This window comes from Apus apus, chromosome 1, assembly GCF_020740795.1.
Source record: "Apus apus isolate bApuApu2 chromosome 1, bApuApu2.pri.cur, whole genome shotgun sequence".
NCBI classification, from domain to species: Eukaryota; Metazoa; Chordata; class Aves; order Apodiformes; family Apodidae; genus Apus; species Apus apus.
In genome coordinates, this window is record NC_067282.1 from 115,864,557 (window position 1) to 115,881,323 (window position 16,767).

Here is a 16,767-nt window from a genome sequence, read left to right on the forward strand (position 1 = left end):
AGCCTCGTGTTACCTAATCAATGCCTTTGCCAGCTGATCTGCTCTGATTGATCAGAATCCAAGTTCTCATTCTGGGTTAAGTATTTTAGTTAGTCATTCTTTAATCACATATGGAGATCCATAGGTTCTCAAGTGGAATAATTATGTTCCTTTATTGCCACCTGTTTATGGCATTTAAAAGCAGCCATCTGTCCTAATACTCAAGCTCTGCTGAGCTATTGCTGATTGACTGGCAAAACAGACTGTGACATTGCACAACTTCCATCAGAAGGAAGATCTCCAGATTCCTACCCTTACCCAAGCTTTCAAATATCCCATTTTGTTCTGCCTAACTTAAGCTGAGTCACACAAGTAGCCCTTCTCATTGCATATTTGATGAGGTACCCTATTAACTGTTTCTGCTATCTCTACACCACAGGTGGCATGGAATGGAATTCACATGCAATTCAACAAGATGCACAGCACTGATATCTAAATTAGAAAATAACTAACAGTAGTTTCACAGCTCACATTTCTCATTCAAAGGATCTATATTTTTAACTACAGTTATGACCAATAGACTTGTTGCATAAAACCAAACATATAAATGCCTATTTGTAAAATCTAAACCTATGCTGGGTCCCCCAATGTGTTAAGCATTGCCATTGATAATTCCCTGTATGTATAACTACTAAAATGAATACTATCAAAGTTATACCAGCACTCCAGATTTAGCCTGACGCCAGCAGCTGGGAACTTTGATAGGATATAATGAAACAATCAAGGTAATGAAGAGCAAAGCGCTATAAAAACCCACCAGAAGATAAGAATCTAGAACTCTTAATCCTCTGTTTCTTAGCACTGCACAGAATCACCACGTTTAAAGCACATTTTAATGAGAAAAGCAGCAGCATGGTAATGGCTATGCATTCATCTGTGTCCTGTTCACGGTGGGAGTGGGAAGCTGAGGCTAAATCAAGAAGTCAGATCTTCCAAGTGTTTTAATTTTAAAAATTCAAATGAGATGCTACCCTTACTACATATGATCCTGATGTTACCTGCCTGGCTCTGAGGGCAGAGCTGATTTTCACCCTCTAATAAAACCAAATGACAGCTTGGAAGCAGCATTACTCCAAGGTCCCAGAGTCATGAAGTGCTATCAGAGCAAGGCTGTCTGATACTCAGAAATATTTTTTGCTTGTATGTGGCCAGATGGCTTAGATGGCTTAGATACACATTTTTAACATTATTAACTGGTGTGGAAAAAAACACAAATAGTCATGCTGTGAAAAAGAAACCTTGATGGGCTGATACCTGCATTAGTACCTGCAAGACTGATTGACCTCTGGGAGCAATGAAATAGCTGCAGGATTATTTTCTGTTGTCTTCCAGTAATTATTTTGACACTAGAGCTTTGACGGTTCAGGAGAAAAGGGAGGGAAAGATATGGAGTCTTTCAGGAATTGTTCACAAATTTTCATATTGTATGCATTTTCTTCCTGTTTGCACCAGCAGTTTATTCTGTAAACCAGCTACGATTATGGTAACAACAAAATACTGCAGAAATCCCTGAGCACAAGACAGCACCCTCGTAAGAGTCCCACGTCCCTTACACAGCACGTGCTCTTGTGAGCCCTGGTCTTGCCTGAAAATTTGGCCTTCCTATGGATGCTGCTACAATGTGTGCATGGGGAATGAGGATAAGAAGGTAAGTAAGATGTAGTAACCATCAAGAATATGTCTTTTTTTTTTTTCTTCTCCCCCCCCCCCCAAGTATCTTCAGAGCAGAAAGCTCTCAGTTAAGGCCTCACTGGCAAAAAACCCACCTCTGACTGGGTCTTGGAAAGAGAGGACAGTTCTACCACGTGCAACAGATCCTCATAGGTGAAAAACTTCAGTCTGCAAGTGACATGGTGGATGGAATACTCTGCCCAAATGTTAACAAACTATTTTCTAAAGGCCAGAGGATCTTTGGTTAAGTCTGTGCTATACTAACATACCAGTGACTAGTATTAACTCTGTCTTTATTTTCTCCAAATTAAAAAAAGATAATTTTTTATGATCTTACAAGTGCTAACTGTGTCTTTTCTCAGGAAATGTGGTTTTCTACTTAAATCTTTGACAGCCCATTCACTGAAGTTGTTCTTTATGACTGTAGTTATAACAAAGGAACTGGGCTCAGACTTTTTTCAAGAGCTTTATTTTTCTTAAAACCATGCCAATCCTTGCAAATATAATGAAATAAATGACATTAAAAATATCTGAGTTAGGAAACAATCCAAAGTTTGGCTCCATTTCTATATCAATTTTTTTTTCCTACTAATTTTTAAAGTGACTCATAGCTGAAAATATTACTCAGGAAGCAGAAAGAGAAGGCAGCAATTTTATTTATTTAGTACTTGAATCTGCACGTTAAACTATTGTTATTGTTAGCTATTTTTCTGTCTCTTTGCTTTCTCAAGTCAGTATCACCGTAGCATAATATATTGATAACACCACTTATATAAAAAAAATCATATTATATTAAATATATAAACACTTTTTGGGAAGACTGCTAGTGTCAGGGAGAACTGCATGTCAGAATACATGCAAACTAGGTAGCTTCCCAAAGACATCTCTTTCACCCATCTCTCCCATCCTGCCTTTTTCTGACAGGTTGATATACAGGTGACTTGCAGGTTACGGCTAAGGACTAGCAAGCACACTGTCCAAATTAATCCCAGCATATGACAGTTCTGTGGAGTCCAATAACAGTGAAAATGAAGGTCTGGGGAGTTTCTCATGCCTTTCCTATTAGCAGCCTCTTCTACCCAGTAGGTCTCCCAGCTTTCACCTTACCCATCTTACACCCTATCCTAACCTTTTGCCCAATCCTTCCCTAAACCTTTTGCCCTAAGCTAAGCTCTTGCCAGATCTTTCATCTCAGTCTGTCCTAGACTAAACAGACTCTCTGAACACAGTGGTAAGGGAAAAGGTGAGGCTGGATACACAATTTGCCCTGCATAAGCAGTGAAAAGGAAGGGTATGACTCTTTTGTTATTTCATTAACGTAACTATGTTTTTCTAACTTTACCACAAGAGAGAGAGATACAATTGTGTTACTCAGACCCATGCAGTAAATTGTTGGCTAGATTTGTTAGTCTTAAATGTTTTCCGAGAATTATGAAGGCAGATCTTTTGGAGTTTATTTAAATAGGTGTGTTCAAAGGTGAGAATGCCAGTTCTGCAGTTCTGTGTGCATCTCCCACGTATAATCCCCATCTGCAGTTGTTCTACACCATCTTGCTGATATCCTCCATAAGCCTCAGACAGAAAAGTTACTGACCTCCCAAAGTAAGGGAGGCACATTGGTAAGGCAGCTGGCCGTCCTTGGATTTCTCTGCAGCTTCTCCTCGAAACCTCCTTCTCCTTACAATTGCCAAGATCACCTCTTCACCCTGGATGACCAACTGGCACAACAGCAGCTGCCAACACATTCCAGCTGGTGAGCTACTCCTCAAAGACTGTCTTCCTATTGCCACTGCTCAGTTAACTAGTCTGTCTGGTAGGCTGCTTAGCCACAGTAATGCTTTGAAATTTGCTGTGTGTCAGAGTATGGGTTGACATGTACCCTACACCTCTGCGAAATTTCATGAGACAACACAGTATCATGTTCTTGTATCATGCTCCAAACACTGGATGATATTAAGTCATACAGGACCTTTTCTCCTCTACATTTCAAGAAAGATCTGCAGCTGCTTGTGAATATCTTTCCATTAAAAACGGCTGTGAGAATTATTATTTTTAATAATAAAATGACAGATTTGAGAAATCAAGGCTTACAGCGTGGTCACGTATCTGAACTGATCTGCAAGGCTTTCCTTTTATCGACACGATAGTATGTGCATTTCTTCAGACAAGAAGGACATAAGTCTAAGCAGTTCTGTATTAGTGATGGACCGATAATCAGTTTTCTACCTTAAGAATATGGGTTTATTTGGTCCTCGGACGGGAAGATATTCCCCCAAAATAATAAAAAATCAGCTTAAGGAAAGTGTCAACAAACAAAATGTCAGCATTAGATACATTTAAAAGTGCTTTTTTTTCCCTGTTTGCACCCCTGCACATACAAATTCAATTTCAGAACAAAGGGTCAGTTAGAAGTAAAACATAAGCAGTCCATAGTCCAAAAATAGATTAATATTTTTAAATTTTCCAGAACTTTTTTACAATTGTTTTCTCAAATGAAAAATATCATTTAAATAATAACAGTTTTATTAGGGGAAACTATCCTGTCTAACTGGAATTCTCTGAAGAAAAACGTTGTTTGAAAACATTTTTCTCACTGACCCACAGAGGAATCTATTTAGATCAAAGATAAGATAGAGACTGATAAAGGTATCTTATCTACACTGCAGAACAAATAAAATCTGTTACATGACTACAGTCCTGACCTGTTGCCAAAGAACTGTTAGGACTTCAGACAAAACCTGTCATTCACGTTCCTCTAGAATTTCCTTGGAAGGCAATCAGGCATTAAGGTCTCCTTTCAGAGGTTAGCCAGTGCCCTAATATGGCTTGCACACAGAAACCAGAACCATTAATCATATCTGCCCCATAATGTTAGCCCAGTCATCAAGATCCAGTTACACAAGCAGGTATGTCTGTTCCTTGTTTTATATGTCTGACTTCAGATGTCCAAGGTATGAGTGCAGTTTGCACTGTCACCAAAAAACAAAGGCGAACTCAGAGGTCTGGAGAACATGTTGTTCTCATAGACTAAGGAAATCTTGGGAAGGTAGGACGTTCCGTTAGGTATCTGCAGTGGACTGTATGACTAAGCATGTGCTATCATAGAAAAGTTTGGGTTAGAAAGGACCTTAAAGATCATCTAGTCCTAACCCCCTGCATGGGCAGGGACACCTCCCACTAGACCACATTGCTCAGAGCCCCATCCAACCTCCCCTTCAACACTGCCAGGGATGGAGCAGCCATAGCTTCTCTGAGCAACCTGGGCCAGTGTCTCACAACCCCCACAGTAAAGAATTTCTGCCTAATATCCAATCAAAATCCTGTCTCTCCCAGCTTGAAACTGTTCCCACTCATCCCATCCCTCCCTGCCTTTGTCCAAAGCCCCTCTCCAGTTTTCCTGGAGCCCCTATTAAATAAAAAGGTGAGGAACTCTTTCCTCTGTCCCTTCAAAACAGGTTGGCTGCCTCCAAGCTGTCTGCTGGGATGGTTATTGGCACATGCAACTCTCTCTCCTCTGCTTGGCATTGCTGTCCAAGGATGGATAGCTGGTACAGGACCAGCTGGGCCAAGAACCATTCCAAAGAGGCTATGGATGATCCTGTGCTTGGCCATGCTGTAAAAGAACAGATAGCTGGTATAAGCCCAACTGTGCCAAGGACCATGCCAAGGCTATGGATGATCACAGGACAGTGCTCAAGGCCATGCTCTGGCCATGCTTCATTTACACAGACACGGCTTGTAGGTCCGAGTCTCTCAATCCATCTTCCTCCTGGCCTGGCCAAAATGACCAACTGTGGCTACAGCTTGTTTCAACCTTAAACAAATACCTAAAAGCACCTATAAAGCTGATAATATTAATGATGTCTGGGTAGCCTGCTTCAAGGAGAGAGCATACAGCTCCACCTCTTGATATTGTCTTTGCCTTGCAGTTCTGAAGATATCTAGAGTTTTTAGATTCCACAAGGTCAACAGTAAAACATAGCACTGTGACATGAAGTGTGATTTCCACTCAGCAGCCTTTCTAGAAACACCTCGCCCTCCTCCTGAAACTATTTCCCTGAGTTCCACCACCTAGCAGACACCAAGTAAGCACAAGAATACTACTGAAACTCAAATTGCCCGGTAGGGCCATGAAGTGGCATGCGTTGGCTTACTTATTGCATGTGCCCCATTCTCCTCTCCATTCACAGTGGCTTCTCCGTTCTTTGGTGTGTTCTGCTGGGAAACAGCAGTCGTCGTTGCTCCCGCTGTCGCTGCCGTTGCTGCTGCTGCTGCTGCTGCACTGGCTTGTTGCTGGGCTAGTTTCTCTCTGAAGGCTTGCTGCCGGGTCTGAACAACATCAGGCATCACCGCGTCTATCAGAGACAGGGATTCTATTGGCCTGCCGTCAAACACTGTGCCATCCTGCAGGGAAAATGAGCAGAAGTCAAACTGTGAGGTTAGGATCTTCACCACTGAGGTCAGCAAAGAGGTACTGATATAAAGAAACAAAACCAGTTTGTGTGAAGATACTACACTTTGACTTAACCAGCAGAGCCCCATGTACTACGGACAGTCTCTCTCTCAGATCCATGATGGTGGTACGCATGTTCCACTTGGGAATCTGTTCAGTAAGTATGTAATTTTTTTGAATTTTGTGGAAAATTCAGGCATACAAAATCATTACAGATGCAAAAAATTATGCTGTGGGGAAAAAAAAAAAAAAAGTCTGACAGATGATAGAAAGTTTATCTTTGTTTTGTATTTGGAAAAAAAAGAGTCATGGCTGAAGCCATGACAGAGGCCAATAAACTTTGGTTGAATTGTTTATCTTCCTGCACTTGCAGGGCCATAGAAATGGAATCAGCTGAAGAATAATGAACCTCGGCCAAACAAGATGTATGCACAAATTTACTGGTTTCTTGCAAGGTGTTCATCAGCCCAGCACCACCAGTTGTAGCTGATGGTACAGGACTGCTTTATAATTTTTTTTTCTTTATTACACTAGTTTTATTCATGATAGTTATGGCTTTCATTTTGATATATGTAAATTAGGCTCCAGGTTTAACAACCGAGTTGACCTTTAAGAGCTGTTTTTTAAGACTTAATACAGACTCAGGTCAACAACTGCTATATCTACTTAGCTTTGCTTCACTTTTCTATTACCTTAAATGTATGACAAAGGTTTTAGTAGCCTTCAGAAAATGCTGTTTCACTGATCTGCAAACTCCCTTTAATTCTTTGAAATAATCAAGACCCAGCATTGAAAAATCCCTGTTTCAGTAGCAATAGGTAAGGCTAGGACATGGATAAATGAAATAGCTGGGTAATAATATTATTTTCAATATATAACAATAACTAATAAAGAAAAACAGCTGTTTGGCTGACTAGTATTCTTCTGTTGGACTAGTCATTGGATTACCCCTTGCAAAGGAGGAAAGAGTCATTAGAGAAGAAAAGTATAAGCTTTCTCTTCGACATATTTAATGTAAATGTTTTTATCAACACTTCTTGAATTCTGGCTCAAATCCTTGCTACACAATGAAAAAAATGTTTGTCAGTGGATTTCTAACTTACACTTTTAACTGTAAAACTGCTCACTGGACTATTCTCATGACTGCCTTTCACAGATCACAAACAATATTTTAATTGTATACACAAGTCTGTGGACTTGCTGAGTACTCACCCGTAATGAGTAATTAAGTAATAAACTTAGAGAAGTAACACACAGCTAAGCACATATGTAGCCCTTATTGGCATTCAGACATAACAAGAATGGCCTTTGCTTCACTGTAACGTACTTAACAGTATGTATTTAAACAGAATCCAACAGCGAGAGCAACATCAATCTTAATAGTGACAAAACGTCTATTTTTCCACTATCCTCCCAACTGAGGCCAGCTTTGGAGATGGATGCACAGGAGCAGACCTCTACTGCTGTCATATGACCTGAGCTGATAGCTGCTGTTCATGGTTGAAAGTTTCTAGATGCGTAGCTCCAATTTCAGGTTCAGGGCACAATATTAAGTAGCAACAAATTGGGACAGATTCCTACCAATGGTTTGTTATTACAACTGCATCTAAGTGCAACTTGGCATGAACGACAAATTCATTGTGTCAATTAAAAAAATAACACATACACAAGTCTTAAATACAGTATCAGGTCGTAAAAAGAAAAATACACAGAATGTTAGTGATAAAAACAAATGAGTTTCCAAACTACACACTGCAAACAACACAAGCTTTTCTCTGTTTTACATTCCTTTGTTCTCACTCATGTTGTTCGCATGCTACATTCTGCTACAGAGAAAAAAGCAATAGCTTTTAAAGTACTAATATTTATTACAGATCTCTGTCAATTACGAATATCTATGGTAAATATTTTGTAAAGCAGTACTTGCTTATCTGTTACGCTTCATTCCCTCTAGGAGCATTATGCCTTTAAGGTTGGTAGGGCAAAAATGCTGGCTTTTCCCATATGCCCTCTTTGCTTCCCCTGGCAGTTCAAGGAGAACAGAGACACTTTGTGGCTGCTCATACAATCCCCAGAGAGAAACGATGCCCCAGCCAGAGTCAGAATTTACACACAACTGTTTTACCAGGTACGTGAGAGGCTGATGCCTGGTCTTACATGAGCTAAGCCAAAGTCACTGAAATCAGACAGAATGTCTCCAGTGATCTCCAAAGATTTTTGATCAGGCTTCTTACAGCTTGCAAGCAGTGCTGCCTACTAGCAGGTGTCAGAGTGAAGTTTTAACATACACTACAGGCTTTTCCTGCTAAATTCTGCTGTGACCTTGAAAATGCAAGACTGTAAACACAGATCCATTTTCCTGTTTGCTGCAAGAATCTGTGCACCCTGGATTTGTTGACTGGGGTAGCAGAAACCCTATTAATATCAATTTAAGCAGCACAAAGAAGGCCTCAATGTCACAGCTAAAATTGAAATATGTATCTTCTCAGAGCTGTCAGCTCTCAGCTACAGATGGGGCAAAACATGACGAACAAAATTAAACCAGATGAAGAGAAATCATGGCACAGTGGCCTGCACCTGCAGGCTGTCAGGACACACTGCTTGGCAAGCCCTGGGGTGCTGGTCAGCCATGCCAGGGGTGGTGGGGTTACTTACTTCGTTGATGCTGATCTCAGCCTCCACATACTGGAGCCCCTTCTGGAGGATGGAGATGAGTGCGGCAGGTGGCACTAGTGTTCCGTTGATGTTGGACTGGCTGATGTGGCTCTCAATACCGAAGGTGAAGGCCGAGTGGGAGAAACCTGAGAGCAGGAAAAGGAAGCCATGACATGAAATGTAAATGCACCAGCCAGATACACCTTCATGGTCTAAAAATAATTCCCCTCTGAGATCTGAGAGACGCTGCTGCGTAAGCAGAAGGACTCAGGCCGGCTGTGTGGTGCCAGGAAGGTTAACCAGAGCCATCCTGACCACCCTGCCACCGCCCATCCCCCTCCTCCCCTGCACATACAGGGGAAGCCCTATAGAAATGGAAATGCACACAGAGAAAAATAACCAGACAACTGTGTTAACTGAAAACAATCACACAAAAGCCCAGGAATCACCACGAGGGCAAGTCCAGCTAAAAAACGTTTCTCAAATCTTCGTTTCCCTTGCTACATTTTAGTGTGGGTTGTCTGAAGTTAAACACTTATATCCGTATCAGAGTGCAAGTTGTATAAAATCAAGCCATAGAGGCAGCTGACACAGGGGAGCAATTCCCTCATACCAGGGATTTCAAATCATCTGCTTGTTTAGTGCTGAGCACAATATGACATGCAGAGCATTGCCATTAAAACGTGAACCAACAGAAAGGCCGCTAGGCCGCTCCCGTAAACCTATTTTCTGAACGTGAACAGTAATAGCAGAAGTAATTAACTGGGATCTGCCTAGCAGCTGACAACAAGCCAGTGCAGTGGCCCATCCTTTACCCAGAAGTCTTTCTCTTCCCTATTTCATTTTTGTCATTGTCCTAAAAATAAGGGTTAATGCAAGCGATGGCACTGAAAATTAAAGAATTTTGCTGGATACATTTTAAAGAAAGAGCTGTGCCTTAAATGCTGGCTGAAGCTGCTGAAAACTGTTGCTGGGTATGAAGGCGAGTGCTGCAGAGCAACTGTACATAGGGGCAGATGTGGGAGGGGGGAGGGGGAACAGGATGTAGATATAACTGTAGGAACCTATTTATCACCACACTGTCTCCAGAGCATTAATCTAACATTAAAAGCCTTGGGGAAACCACCCATGCACTGTCTCAAACAGGAAGAGCCCTTCTCAGTCTCCACTGACTAGACCAGAAAGAAAAAAAAAAAAAAAAAAGAAAAAGAAAGCAGCTCTCAAATGAAAATACTTCTGTTAAATATAGCTGTGCCTCTTCCCCTTGTCAACAGTAGTTTCATTTATAGTTTTGTCCGTTAAGGGATTTCCCCCCTATCACTGCAATGTCCAATTGTGTGTGGGCTGGAGGATGGGAATTTTGGGCTCGCTCCACAGTAATGCTTTCCTTCTCTCACTCAAATTATTTTCAAGATGCTTTTTGCAGCTAGCTCAGTTATGACTGTAGATAGATAGCAAAAACAAGCTGAGAAACAGAATGCCTCCCACATTTGAAACAAAGGTATATATTTCGCTGTGATTCTCTCCCACTACACATTTTATTTTGCCTCTTTTTTTTCTCCTTTTCCTGGTAACAACCTCTATCCTTTCACTTCCTGACCCTACCTTCCCTTCCTGGCACTCTCCCAGTTTTGGGGGATGCTTTGGACACTTCTTAAGAAGTGGCAGGCCCACTCTGGAGCAGGATTACATAGGATTACAAGGCATAAAAATAAAGCATGGAAAAAAAACCCCAACACCTGAAAAACTGCAGTATTATTTCTTTAATTCCCAGTCCAATTCTTATCTTGTATTTGCTCTTTAAGCCCTGGTCTAGTTTATGAGCTGCTGGGCCTCCTGCTGCATCTAAATTAGACTGGAAGATCTGCAGAGCAATGTTTTCCCTTGTTATTAGTTTTGTAGGACATCTAAACACATTACTGGGAACCGCAGTGAGGAAGAAATCAAGCTCTGAGCATAAACAGCCTGCATCTGAGAGATTTAGGGCTTGATCACTGAACACTCAAATCTCTAGGTATATATAAATACATGACATGCAACTAACCAGAATTAAGAAAATTAGATCCCACTTAATTTATATTTATGTGTATTTCAATTAATCAACCACAACAGTAATAATACTTTCTTGAAAAGGAATGGACTTTAAAATGCATGATGGAAAAAATCAGCAAACCTACTTAAGAAAGGAGAAGAATGGGAAAATTAAGCTGTTTTCTAGAAGTACTTAAGTTGACTGCTAAAAAAGTAGCAGCTAGTTTGTGAGTTGGCAGCTTGGAGAATGCTAACTTATTCTGATTCAATGAAAAGGTGGATGCCATAAAAACGGCAACCAATACACATCAACAGCAAATGTAAAAAAAGCAGAAAATCATTACTATTAACTCTGACTTTGTACCTCTCACTATTGCATTCAGTATCTTGCAGACTTGTTAGCTGGCTGCTAGTGTGCCCCAAAAAGCAACACACCTCACCTGGCTGCATGTGAGAGAAGGAACTTCTCAGCACAAAACCCCAGCTGCATTATTGCAATGAATCTTCTTATTTTACTCTTTTGCTCACAGAGCAAAATTGTCAAGAGGTGGACAGGACCTCTAGAGATATCAAGTCCAACTCCCCAGCCAAAGCAGGATCACCTGGAGCACATTACTCAGGACTGCATCCAGGTGGGTCTTGAATATCTCCAGAGAAGGAGACTCCACAACCTCCCTGGGCAGCCTGTTCCAGTGTCTGTCACCCTCACTGTAAAGAAGCTCCTTCTGATTTTTAAGCGGAACTTCCCATGTTACAGGTTGTGCCTGTTGCCCCTTGTTCTCACTGGGAACTACTGAAAAGAGACTGGCTCCATCCTCTTTGCTCCCACCTTTCAGATACTTATAGGCATTCATAACGTATCCCCTCAGCCTTCTCTTCTCCAGGCTAGAGAGTCCCAGCTCTCTCAGCCTTTCCTCACAAGGGAGATGCTCCAATCCCCTAATCATCTTTGTTGCTCTCTGCTGGACTCTACTCCAGTAGTTTCCCATCTCTCTTGAACTGGTGCTAGAGAAACCATTACTAAAGCACACGTTAGGTGACAAAACACAATACTCCTGGCTATTTTGTTGCTGAAGAGAACCCCACTCACACATTTCCAGCAGCTGTAACAAACTCTCCTAAAATCTTATCTGATAAGGTCCAAATACTGAAAATCAACATAGTGAAACTACTTAAGTGCATGCTGCTGGACACTGTGTTCTTCATCCCTCTTGGAAAAATCCTCCCATACAATTGTAATTAAAAGAAAAACAAACACAACAGAAACAACTCAGCCAGACCACCGACTGATAGCTAATTACCTCATGATTTCTTGTACTACTGTAGCATTTATATAAAGCTTATATGGAAGTAGACTGGTTTTAAAAGTAACACACACAACTAATGAAATCCTGAATGAAGCTGTACCCATGACAGGTTTCTGATAACGCTGAAATTTCACTGGAGCTTTGCTTTTATAGTTACCAGATGTCACCAGTTCTCCTGGGGGCTCTGCATGTGAGTACATTGAATTATATAGCAATGTTGCAGCTCTACAGTTCAGTCCTACAAAGAGGTGATTTCTATTAAACAAAGGCAAGTTGTTTTAAATATTAACTTGTGTTACAAATATTAACTTGGCCTTCCTTCCAAGTTCATGAAATCACACTGGTGAATGCAGAGCCAAGACACGAGCATCACCCCTCGGCCCGCAGTGACTCTGTGCAGGCTGTCAAGGCAGTTGGGGAGTGACAGCAGAGACAGAAGGTGCTCTACAAGTGGGGATGTGAAGAAAGGATGTGGTAAGGATGACATGAAATTACAATAGTCCCAAACTCAAAATGCTGCAGTAGCAGTTAAATGAAAGAAAGTTGAAAATCTGTGTCCATATGCCTTATTCCTCATAAATCCTGTAATTTCTGTGACTGTAATGATCACTCTACAAAACAGTAACTTCTATTCAAATAGCACCAACAGATGAAATCTTACTGTAGTAAACGCTTCTTACTTTAGTAAACCCTTCAAGGACACATGCAACGAGACTATGAGCTTTTAAGGTTACAGATATGAACACAAGGGGCCAAAAGGGAGAGAGAGAATAACCACACACTGAACTGGTTTCAAACCAGTGAACCAGTCAGTCACTTGTGCCGTGACATGATCAGTGCCCTAAATGGAATCTTTCAGCAGACTTGAAAGAATCACTTCCAGGATTTTTCTACCTCAAAATGATAGAAAAACATAAGCCATCAAACCATGTATAATCTGTAAATACATTATCAGACATGAAAAAAAAATACAGAATCATAGAATGGTTTGGGTGGGAAAGGAGCTGACCTATCAACTGTGGTCTTGAAAGAGTTTACAGAACACAAAAGCATACAGGAAGTAATTAATGCAGAAAAAAATGACTTAAATTACAACCCCCACACCAAATTATTATACAAGTGTTTTTTAACTGGAAAACTGAGTGAAGTTTCTCACTGAGAGATTCCTGTACTTTTTTGTATTGACAGTGGTAACAGTTCCTGGTTCTGAGCTGTATTTTTTCCCACACCAAGGTGTCTGTATATACTCTCAGTGGTACATATACAGCCACTTGGGAATTCTTGCCCTAGGCAGTGCCAAAAAATGCATATGTAGGGTTGTGTTTTGTAAAATTTCACTGATGGATTTTGCTGTAACTGCAAAAATGGAGATGCTCATGATTTTCTTCCCTTGGCTGCTCCTTTTTCAGTTAAAAATGGCCTCCCCTTAAAACAAAATTTGTCATCAATCATAAAAAGACTAGGTTTTACTTAATGAACATAATGCTCTGCTTTGTGTACTCGTCTGATCTGCAGACTATGTCGTTTTAATTGTTTGTAGCATGCCTGGCTCTCAGCAGAAATGCCTGTCAAATGCAGGCACAGGAAAGGGCACTGGGCAGCCACACAGCCCAGGGAATGCCTTTTCTTCTCCAGAGATGTGTCTCACCTCTTCTGGGAGCAAAGAATTCTTCCTTTTAGGCATATAACTGGGTTGCTGCTGCGTATTCCCTGCACTAGCTTCACCTGGCAATCACAGATCCAGCTAACTGATTTGCTTAGCACTCCTTTAATTTCCTGATCCTTTTAGCACCATAAAAAGCAACATTGTTTAAACTGCAATCTTAAATTTGAGCAGCTACAGCACCTTCTGCCATGCTTGCACAGGTGAAGGGAATGACAAAGAGAGGTCTGTGGAAGCAATGACTTCCGAAGAGTTTCAGTCTTTGCTGGTTACTCAGGAGTTACCTTAGGGATGCCCTGATTAGCAACAGTTAAGAGATCTGCTGAACACTGAACAGGTTTTATGTTTGTGAACTAACTGAACTTAGCTTTCTCTGGCAAATCTAACTAGTACACCGTTGAAGTATTTTCTTTTTTTTAACAGATGTGTTTAAGTTATTTGCAAATTACTCAGTTTGATAATTCATACTATAAGATTCTTCACTCAAACATTCGTTATTGTAGAATAAGACAGAGAATAAAGAATTAGGAACATCAAATTGCCTTTTAGATGCCAGGCATCTATCTGTATGATGAACATCCTCTGTCCCAACACTGAGCACAACTAACAGCTCATTCCTACCCGTCTTTCTGTAACAGCCTTTGTGGCTGTCCTCTGTCCTGGAAAGTAGTGGGATTTCATATAGAGCTCTGACGTTGTTTCCTTTAAAAAAATGTCCTATTCCTTTAAGCAGTCCAGATTGACATTTTCAAATCCAGGCACCTTAGGTTCAATTTCTGGAAATCACTAAATTAGTGATGTTATTACCTTAATAGAAAGAGAAAAAAAATAGTAAACGAGGAGTCATAAACTATATGACAACGCCTTCTTTTTTTTCCCCTGGTAACAATTTAACTGTCTGCAGGTGGAAATTATCAACACTTCTTTCACTGTTTTCCCTGACATTGTGTTGTCTTTCTTGTTGGAAATTCCCAATACTAGCTCTTCTAATCCTCATCTCTGAAGTAACATGCTGTTCTCTTTGAAAGTATTTGGCAGATATAGGATACAAAAATGAGAAAGGCTTTAGAAATTATTAAAACTTCTGGCTTGGTAGAACCAACCTGCAATTGCTATAATGGGATCTACTGGCAATCTCCTTTTTCTGGCTGCATGACTGCCTGTTTTCTTAAGGCAGTATTGTACCTGGCATTACTGCTGAGACTTTGACTGATGCAAAATTCATCCAAAAATGGAAGGCACTGAAGTGCTGACTATAGGTACACAGGCTACAGGGGAAAAAAAATCCGTTGTAAGGGGATAAAGGAAAGTAATTTTTATGACCATAACTGGGTATATATGAGCAAAAATCCTGGGAGATTTCAACACATCACGTAGAAACATTGAACAGAGTAATGAATCAAAAGAAAATCAGACGCAGGAGGAAAAGATGTCCTCACACAGTCCCATCGGCAGCTTTACCATGTTACCAAACACAAGTAACGCCAAAGCTGCCCGCACAGATGCTTGCCAAAGAAACCAGATGCATCCCATGGAAAAACATCTTCCCAAGTTTGACGTCTGGGTCTTGGGATTGCCATTTAAGCAGGAAGGCAAGAAGGGAAGAGTGGTGCAATGTGGTGATCTGAAATAAATTAGAGCCCTACCACTGCAGTTTAAAAAAATCCACTAAATAGTAAATTTTTCCACTATTCCACTAAGTAGTGAAACATGACTGTAAACAAAATAATCTCTCCTCCAAATACTACTGATGTACAAACAGCACAGTTAACACTAAGACTTTCAGGTCTAGATTTACCAGCATAGAGAAGCAAGGGGTGTGTATAATTGAGGGCATATTTGAATGCAATTTCTGGCTGCAAACCCAGAAGCAAACAGTTTAACTTAGAGCAACTGTATTTTCTTAATCCTCAGTCTAACACATTCTGATCTAGTTCCTGAGGTTAATGACATAATTTCTTGCCCATTGTCCAAGAGAATATATAATGATGTTCTTCACCGTACTTGGCTGCACCTGCCATTTTCAAGTCCAGTACTTCTCCTGCGATGCGCTGAGAACTGACAATGTAACATGGATCTTTCCCTGCTTCTCCTTAGATTTCTGTGTAAACATTATTATATATCCATAAAAATATAATCATAAAAATCCAGTGTACATATGCAGAGTCTTCACAAAAAGGACACTGGTTTCTCCAAAATACATTTGGCTGTATTTACAAGTGTCTGGTGCCTCAAGCCACTGGTAAGACTGGATAAACAGTTAGAAAAAAAAAGAAAAAAGTTGGGCAAAAATCTTACACATCATATTTATTATTCCCAGCAGACTGAGATCCTTCTCCTAGGTGAGCTTTTTCCTTCTCAGTAATACATCCTAGAATGCCTCTCTGCTTTTGGCAGTGCCTACTTATTTTTGAAGACTTACCTTAGCAATTACATAAAGGGCTTAACAAGGACACATATTAGCAATTTAAAATAGAGAACTGCAGTTGAAATATATTTTTAGAAAAATCAGCTGAACAATAGGGCTTGTACATTTGTTTTAATATCAGGATTGCTGAACAATTAAAATTATTTCCAGAACCCTGGAAAATGCATCCTGTATTACAAGCTCTTTCATAGTCCCTGGGAAATATAAAGAAAGGATCCCGAAGTGTAGCTTGTGTCAGTTGCCAAAATTACAGTGTGACTGGTTACCCAAAGTTTTGTAGAAGCAATTATTCACTATTATTAAGCGTTAACACCCTTTTTTCTTGGATATCTGACCTGTTCATCTCCTGCCAAGAATTCAGAGTAAAAGTCTGCTAGCCAAAATGATTTTATTATGTGTCAAAGAATGTTTTTTGGCAGGGTTTTTTTTATGCAGGAAAATATGTTGGAAAAGATTAATACAACTTGGAAATGATCTTTTGATGAGCAGTACTTGGCATTCACTGTTTAAGCCTTTCTCA

General features: G+C 40.4%; 1 protein-coding gene across 6 annotated transcripts in view; it reads right to left on the reverse strand.

Moving 5' to 3' along the window:
• TBL1X (transducin beta like 1 X-linked) overlaps positions 1-16,767 on the reverse strand; it is a 197,275-nt gene that overhangs the window by 28,635 nt on the left and 151,873 nt on the right. For all 6 annotated transcript variants that reach the window (XM_051621972.1, XM_051621953.1, XM_051621923.1 and 3 more), the window contains 2 exons: positions 8,819-8,964; positions 5,865-6,114 (listed from right to left, as the gene is read on the reverse strand). In XM_051621972.1, the coding sequence (XP_051477932.1) occupies positions 5,865-6,114; positions 8,819-8,964 (396 nt within the window). The remainder of the gene's footprint in view (positions 1-5,864; positions 6,115-8,818; positions 8,965-16,767) is intronic.